The sequence below is a fragment of the Lontra canadensis genome, unplaced genomic scaffold (genome assembly GCF_010015895.1).
Source record: "Lontra canadensis isolate GAN:19392208 unplaced genomic scaffold, GSC_riverotter_1.0 scaffold21, whole genome shotgun sequence".
In the NCBI taxonomy this organism is placed as follows: Eukaryota; Metazoa; Chordata; class Mammalia; order Carnivora; family Mustelidae; genus Lontra; species Lontra canadensis.
In genome coordinates, this window is record NW_022631015.1 from 18,652,233 (window position 1) to 18,661,021 (window position 8,789).

Genomic DNA, 8,789 nt, shown 5'->3' on the forward strand with positions numbered 1-8,789 from the left:
GCAGGTGGGGGGCACTAGGCAGAGAATGTTCTCTTCTACCTAGTGTCCAGGCTGATGCTGGTCTGGGGATGGCACACGAGTAACACCAGTTGACCTATCTGTCCCTGCCTCGCCCGACAAGATTCTTGAGGATGGGACCCATTTTATTCGTGTTTGAATCATCACAACCCAACACACCCTAAGTGATCCTTGGGGAGCGCAGCAGAAACTCTGCAGGTGTTCGCAGTCTCGCCAAATTATTTTTCTCCTGCTAGCCAATCCTTTTCAGTATCACACAATGACGGGGAGATTAAGGGGAGAGTGGACCTGACTTTGCAGGAACTACTGAGGCCCAAAGAAAACTGAAGTAGCTTTCTGCAGGGCTGGTGGTCTATGGCCTGCCATATGTCCACACCCATCCTGAGCTGGGATGGACTGGAAAGCCCCAAGGTGAGAAGATTGCTCAAGTCAGAAACCCAAGGGTACAACCTGGAGGCAGCGTCCACGGAGGAGTGGGGTAGGCAAAGGACTCTTCCCCCTACAAAGGTCAATCTGCTGTCTGCTTTAAAAACAAGCTTCCAGGGGCGCCTGGGTGGCTCAGTGGGTTAAGCCTCTGCCTTCGGCTCAGGTCATGATCCCAGGGTCCTGGGATGGAGCCCCGCATCGGGCTCTCTGCTCAGCAGGGAGCCTGCTTCCCTTCCTCTCTCTCTCTGCCTGCCTCTCTGCCTACTTGTGATCTCTGTCTATCAAATAAATAAAATCTTTAAAAAAAAAAAAAAAAAAACAAGCTTCCACGTGCTGAAGTTTGATAAGGCGAATCATTGTCACCGGCACATCTGTTACCAATGGCACATATTCACTGAGTACCTACTACTTCCTTGGAACACAAGGAGGGATAAAATCTCTATCTCCAGGAGTCTTTAAATGAGTTGGAAATTCAGCATATACACACAGCAAGCTGGGTCACAATAGAAGGTAATGCTTACTGAGGGTCAAATGTGGAGCGTGTCAGAGGTAAAGAGTAAATTCAACAGGAATCCGGCATGTCCTGCAGCTGGCTTTCCCTTCTGGGTTCCACCAGGCACCATCTACCAACCTCTGTCACCTCCGGCAGGAGCTCCTGAGTACGAAGCCCTTGTGACTTACACAGGTCTTTTGTCTCCTCTATTGGTAGAGAAGCTTTTCCGGCACAGGGACCTGGATTTTTTCATCCTCATATTTCTACCACCTGGCCAGGGACTTGGCACTAAGAGTATTTGATAAATATTTAATTGACTGAATAATGAGTGTGGAATGTGAGCTGAACTTTGAACCTAGGGCAAGATTTAGGTGAGAAGAGACATGACGTTTGGGCTTTCCAAGAATGGACAAGGAACCAACCGGTGACTAAACGCTCCAGGCCAGGCAAGAAACCTTGTGGTCAAAGGCCCCAGTGGAATCATCAAAACTCACTACTGGTCTCACCATTAGTAAAGAAATGCCAGGTCTTTAGAGCAGGTCATCATTCACTGAGCCTTTTAAACTGTAACACAAGTTACATTAATTGTCCTAAAACTTTGCTGGGTTTTGTTTGTTTGTTTGTTGGTAAAGATTTTATGTATTTATTTGGGAGAGAAGGAGAGAGAGCATGAGCAGGGGGAGCAGCAGAGGGAGAGGGAGAAGCAGGCTCCCGTTGAGCAAGGAGCCTGAAGCAGGACTTGATCCCAGGACCCTGGGATCACGACCAGAGCTGAAGGCAGACGCTTAACCAACTGAGTCACCCAGGTGTCCCTAAACTTTTGCTCCTTTAATCTCAAAATCATCTCCTGAGTTCTTATGTCCTGGCTATTTTTCCCCAAGGAATCCTAATTCAACAATGAATTGAATTGACACTTCATGCAAGAACACAAAAGTCTGGGGTACCTGTGCGTCCAAACAGCCTTGACATCCAGAGCTCCCCGCCCCCCTCCCATTTTAACTGGAAAATCCTTAAGCCAGCAAACGGTTTCTTCCTCAGCTTTCACAACTCCTAGGATATGACCACACACCTCACAAATTAACAAGGTCAACAACATCCATCCATCACGGTGGCTAAATCAGTCTTGCAAATTTTGAAAGCTATGGTTAGTTAAAGGCACATCATGACACGCTTCTCAACCAAGTCGAGAGGGCATGAGCAGATGACTTGAAAAATAAGGCAAAACACTTATCCTTTACTCCCTAAGTCATTCTAAAAGGGAAAGAAAAAGTTCTTATCTAATTTATCCTGGTAAGTGAAGCTTTCTCTCTGAATACTCCTACCAGTAACCAGAGCGCCACACTTGCTAGATAGAGACCAGCAGTTTTGGAAATGCAACTTCCAACACACTCATCTGTACAGTACCAGCGGGGGCTTCTATGCCATCATTCATTTCCTCCCTCTGCATCTGGATTCTGTGTTCTACTTGTTTCTAATTAAAGAGGAGACTTTACATGTAACATCTTTAGGAGGATGTCAGACCAGTGAAGTCCTTGGAAACTAAAACTATAGACTCTTCCTCACAATCCCACACAAGCTTTCCCCAGGAGCTCACAGAACAGACAAATGGAAGGAGCAAATGAAAAATAAGAAAAGAGTTCTTCGGTCATGTGGAAGGCTCAGCAGACAGTTCAGTTTTTGCAAATAATGAGCTACCCCACTTGGAGACACCCAGAAGCCAAAGACATTCTCGATAGTGCCTTCAATTCAGAAATTATGAGTATGAGCTTGAAATGTTAAGATGAGGGGACAAGATCCAGTGTCTTCCAGTGACATAACATAATAGCTCTTCCAGAGCTACTAGGTACCCAGAAGTACGTGTTTTATCCTTTTTAGCACATTGCTGGCCAATAACAAGTCGCTCTCCAATGGGACAGAAGCAAACATTTATTAAGGATTGTGCTATTGTCCTTGGACTGTCCTCCAGATCTGGCTCTACCTTTCTATTCCAAGTTCTGGGCCAGAGGTGGAGCAGCCTGTAGACCGCATTACCCAGGCACCCCCGGCCAGCCACCCCTGGGCAGGGTCTGACCACTGTGGGTAACAGGCAAGAAACATAAGGGCAGTGGGATGAAGAGTAGGGCTGTGGTTTTCGCTCTGCTTCCCACTGGCATCCCAGCAAGGGCTCGACGTGGCTCTCACAGGGTGATGGCCACGGGACACCGTCCCTTTCCCCTTTGTCTCCAGGTTTAGGTACTTGAACCTCCCCTGAATGCTGCCCATATCCCTCTAAGTAGCTCATTTAAGTTTCTTCATTGCAAACCGTTGAGTTAAATTCTGCTGCCCGCTGGGACCCTGTCTGAATGAAGGACCTTTCAGATGTAGAGTATTTTATATCTACATAAAATTTCCCACCTCCAATATGTAGATCTGATTTTAGCCCTGAGGACAGTGGGGCTCTGAGAGGTCCAACACCAGCAGGCAGTCACAACAGAAGTTTACCGGCAGAGCAGGTCTAAGACATCGAAGACCTTAAAAAGCCCTTGAAAGCGTGAGGGAGAAAAACACTTCAAGCTTCCAAATTCCCAAGCCACAATTTAGCCTCAAACCGCATTATTTATGGTTTGGGATTTTCCCCAGGCCTTAAATGAGCAATCTGGGGCATTGCCCTATACGTGCTTCTCTCCACCGAGAGCCACTCGGACCGGAGCCTGCTGGAGGCTGCTGGGGTCATGGGAAGATCAAAGAGATCGCCCCGGCTCCTTCCTGCGGATCACCCACACTTCTCCTTCAGTTTCTCCCAGAAATTCCTTTCTCCCAGACTTAAACATCCTTAAGGCTCTTTTATTCTTTTTCTTATAAATTAAAAACAGGGTTCCTTTGACAGAAATCCAGGAACCTGGGAAGGGGGTAGATGCAGTTTAAAAGCACTTAAGAGCATCTCCCAGCATCTCCCCCAACTACTCCTTTCCAGACAAAAAGCCTCCCTAGATTCCTCTTTCTAGCAGTGCCAAACAGCTTAAAACAGAAAATGGAGTTAAAATAAATTCTGATGGGGGGGTGGGGATGGGGCTGGAGGGATTAAGTACAAAACACACTCCCCTTAAGGGAATTCAGCTGGAAGTTAGGGTAGTTTCAGAGACAAAGAATTTGCTAGTATCTCTTTGCTTTTCCCCAGGTCCCTGGGTCTCTCCCTTTCTCACTACAAATTGAAGAGTAATTTACAGAAGCACCAGCTAGCATCTGATACCTCTCCCAATTTGTTAGCTTTCTGGATTTTGCAACTGAGGGGCAGGCAAACGGCTGGGGACAGGTGGAGTTCCCCATGCATCCTTGGAGGGAGCCAGGTAGAAGAGTGGCTCAGTAAACAGTATCTGACTAAGGCAAACAGCCAGCTCTCACTTCCTCCTTGCAGAAGGAATGTTGAGTGGAGAGGGCAGCGGGAGGGTATACTCCCATTTGGAAAAGAAAGAAAGGAAAAAAAAAAAAAAATCACTAGTAAAAAGCAAAGGGAGAAACCTGAAGCAAAACTCAGTATGAAACCGAGTAACAAGGCAGTGGGCCAGCCCGCCCGCCCCACCCCCCATTCCATTTAAATCAACGTGTGTTTACTGACTCATTATGAAATACCTAAGTAGATCTAGCTTCCAGCACCTAAAGAGACAAGAAAATGAGTAAGGCAGCCTCAACCCTCAGGCAGCTTTCTTACCAGGAATTACTGCCGTTTTCTATTCTAATAGTAGCAGACAATTCCTGGACAGTCCAACCAACTTCCACGTGCCTCTCTTCTCCCACTAACCGAACTCACTCAGGAGCCCGGGACCTCAAGGATAAGCCCACTGAGTCGAGGAAAGCCCCTCGGAAAACCACTGTCCTTGCGCAACTCTTCCCTTTCCGATGGACACCGCACATGGTACAACGTAACTGTCACCCCCAGAGCTGAAAAGTTTCACTGCCAGTCTAAAACCCGAGTCTCTGTTCCAACAGGCCAAGAGCTTACAGACTAATCAAGCTTATCTTTTAAGTAGAGATATCTAAATTAAAAATAATAAGGACTCCATGACACTGATGGGGAAAAAAAACCCCACATTTGATTCATTTATCACATTTAGAACTTGGTTACAGGAAACGAGCCAACCCAAAACCTCAAAAGGAAAAAAAAAAAAAAGTTCATTTGAACCTGTCTTGCAGGGTATACTATTTTTTCTCGTTTACAAGACAAAAACATCTTGTCAGAAAAAAGGCCACCTGTCGAGTGTGTGTAGCTATAAAGTCTGCTTGGGGTGGGGGGCGCGTTGTGGCTAAAATGTCCCCCCAGCCCGCACGCCCGCAGTGGCTCGGGAGGAGGGTCCCTGCGCCCCCGCCCGCGCCCCCGCCGCGGCCAGGCCGCACGCCGCTACCTGGTCCAGCGGGATGCCCAGGAGCTCGCTGAGCGGGTGCAGGCAGGTGGAGCCCGTGGTGCGGTAGGAGAGGCTGGACGGCGGCTCTGCTGCCATCCTGCATCTTCGGGAGGCGGCTGCCCCGGCCCGCGCCACCCCGCTCGCCGTCCTCCAGCCCGAGCGCTCGCGGGCGGCTGCCCCAGGCACCCGCGTCCGCCCCCCTCGCCGGGACCGAGCGACCAGGCCGGCGGCCGCGACGCGCGCAAACTCCCCGGGCGCAAACTTGGCGCTGGCGCGGCGGCCGCGGGCGCGGTAGGAGGGCCGCGGCCCCGCGCGCTCCGCTTCCCGCTGCCCTCCTCCTCTCGCCGCTCATTGGCTCGGCCGCCCGGGACGGCCCCGGGAGGAGGGAGGGAGGGAGGAAAAGTGGGGAAGCGGAGCCCGGCCCCCCGCGCCGCCCGGCCCGCCCAGCCCGGCCCGAACCCCGGCCGACCCGGAGAGCGAAAGCGACGCCAGCGGGCGCCGTGGCCTCGCCCTGCGGCTGCTGGCGGGCAGCCCCGGGGGCGGGAGGTGCCGGTCCCCTTCTTCCTCCCGAGCTCGCCGGCCTGCCTCTCCGCCCCGCGAGGCCACCTCCACCCGGTCACCCGGGCGGGCGCCTTTCCCCAGGGAGCCCCCCGGGGCCCCACCCTGTTTTGGTCTGGCTGCAGTCTCGGCGCCCCCCTTCCCTGTTCCCGCGCCCGCTAGCATTTCCTGCGCTTTCCTTTCGAGGTTTCTCCCCTGCAGTCCTTGCTGCAGAGGGTTAACCCGCCCGCTCCTGGAAGCCCAAGGAGCCCCCCGGGCTGCTAGCCAGCGCCCAGGCACCCAGACTCCCTCGTTTCACGTTCCTCAGCGCAAGACAGAGTTGCCTGCACCCTGCTCTGGGTCACACCAGCAAATGCAGATCAATCCCTCCCGTCCCTTTGGAAAGAGAATTATTTGACCTCTGTAAGAAACGGTGTTTCTATTATGTGCATTCTGATACATTATTTCGTGCACAGGTTCTCAAAAGGGAGACACTTCCTCTCTCCCCAGACGGAGAAAAAATGTATCGCTGGCACTTAGGAAAACTGTTTGGGTTGATTAATGGGTTTCGAGAGTCATGAAAGTCTTGAAGATTCTTCCCAGGAATTGCCGTGAGCCAGCTGGTGAAGACAGTTTTCAGGAAGGCAGGGCTCTGAGCTGATGGGTAGAAAACCAGAGGGAGGGGAGCTGATGTGAACCCCCAGGATTTACGGGGAAATGAAGCCTGGAGCTTTTGCATCAACAGTTTATGTGGGAGTTGTTGCTGAGCCAAGGAGAATCCAAACAGTTGGGCCGTGACATTCAGGCAGACCTTCTATTGTTATCCATGTGGCCCCGAGCTTCAGATGCACCTACAGACCTGCCAGACACTGGTGACAGCTTCCCCTCCACAGCTCAACCCCCAGTCTTGTCTTCCTGAGGAGTCCATCACCAACAAGCTTCCCAGGCCTGAGTTTCTCAACCTATGTGCCCCAACCTGGGGGCCAAAAAAAAAAAAAAAAAAAAAAAAAAAAAAAGTCCCTACCCCCACTCCCTGTCCCCATGGAGATGGGGAGGCCACCAACAGCAGATGACAATCTCTGCTCTACTCTCACCAAACCCACATTCACACTCGCACAGGCATATGACTGCCAATCAACGAGGCTAGACAGGCTCATTAGATGACACACAGTTCTGGAAACCGACCAGAACGGAAGCACCCTTCCTCTTACCCTGAGCAGGATGACAGCTGAAGTGAGGTGTCTGAAGGCAGAAGGGGCTTGAAAGCACTGTTTAAAAAAAAAAAAAAAAAAAGAAAAAAGAAAATCCTGTCGCCTGGTGGTGCAGCTGGTTAAGCATGGTTCTCTTGGTTTCGGCTCAGGTCTGGATCTCAAGGTCATGACCTCGAGGTGGTGAGATAGAGGCTTACATCCAGCTCTACACTCAGTCTGAGTCCGCTTGGGACTTTCTCTCCCTCTCCCTCTGCCCCTCCGCTCCACACTTAGGCGCTCTCTCTCTCTCTCTCTCTCTCTCTCAAATAAATAAATAAATATTTTTTAAAAAAAATCAGCACTTAGATGTGGAACTCCCAGAAAGGAAAAGTAGGCCAGTTTGGATAGTACTCCTGACTAAAGTCCTCAGATCCCTCGTAATCTTCTACAAACAGATCTATGCCCTCCAGACTCCCAAAAATGGCCTTCACATTGACAAGATGTGAAAAGAGAAGGGTAGCCCTCTAGAGATGGTCTTCTGCTCAACAAAACAAGCTCAAATCTAGTTTAAAATATTCCCTTAAAAATGCGATAACTACGCTTAGATCTCGAGAACAAAATGTCACAGAACTCAAATCTTAACAGTTCTGTTCTATTGATATGGTGGTACAATTAATGCTAAAAGAACTAGCAGATGGTACGGTATCAAGCGAATGGAAGAGTTCTACTGTAGAGCAATTAAACAGGCTTCTGCAGGATGGGCTCTGATTCTAAGACGTAGAAGAGCTCTGCCTGGATACGTCACTCTCTTTTCCTTCCTGTTTATCTGTGTTCACCTCCTTTGTCAACTGTAAATTCATCATAGTGATTATTACATATTAGCTATAATTTTACAAAAAATTGTTTCAATAGCCCATGTTACTATATACTCTCTATTTTACAGATGAGAAAACTTGAGTTTACAAAGTGAAGTATCATGGTTGGTTTAGGGACGCTAAGCAAAACTACGTCTGATTCCAGAACCTCGGCGCTCTGTCCCTACGCCGCCTCCCGTCCTTTAAAACCAAGCATTTCTCTATCAGGAGGCCTACCCACACATAAGACATGGGCTTCTCACCCCCATGGAGCAGGAATTACATTTACTCTTCAAAAATGAGGTGATGGGGTGTTGCCTGTTTTTTGTTCTTTTGTTTTTTGGTTTTTGGTTTTTGTTGTTTTTTTTTTTCAAGTAAGCCCCACACCCAGCGTGGAGCCCAGTGCAGAACTTGAACTTATGACCCTGAGATCAAAACTTGAGCTGAGATCAAGAATCAGACACTTAACCGACTGGGCCAGCCAGGCGCCCCTGTCTTGCCTGTTTTCTGTCTGCAGTAAAACGAGTCTTGAAATCAAAGTCAGTCATTTAATCTCCCTTACAGGGCCATGCTCAGACTGTGAACTCACTAAAAAGATCCAGGGCTCATCCCTATGACTAGTTTAAAATTAAAGGCCAGACAAAAAGATATGGAAAAAATTCTAGCCTGTTTCCGGAAAGGCAGCATAATAGTATGGGCTGATAAAAATTCAAGACCTGTCACATGCGGGTCCAGAACCAGCCAAAGATACACAAACAACAAAACTGAATTAAAACAGTCCTCAAAGTTTACAAAGGTATAACCTAACCCCTCGAGAAGATAAAATTCTAATAATCCATTCAGAAGAGAGTCAACCAAAGATAATCACCAACCAAACCACGTGAACACCATT

At 49.2% G+C, this 8,789-nt stretch overlaps 1 protein-coding gene across 1 annotated transcript in view; it reads right to left on the reverse strand.

Annotated features, from left to right (window-relative positions):
• Positions 1-5,459, reverse strand: part of MBOAT1 (membrane bound O-acyltransferase domain containing 1) — a 109,849-nt gene extending 104,390 nt beyond the window's left edge. The window contains exon 1 of the mRNA XM_032861628.1: positions 5,317-5,459. Within this exon, the coding sequence (XP_032717519.1) occupies positions 5,317-5,412 (96 nt within the window). The 5' untranslated portion in view covers positions 5,413-5,459. The remainder of the gene's footprint in view (positions 1-5,316) is intronic.
• Positions 5,460-8,789: the final 3,330 nt, after the last annotated feature.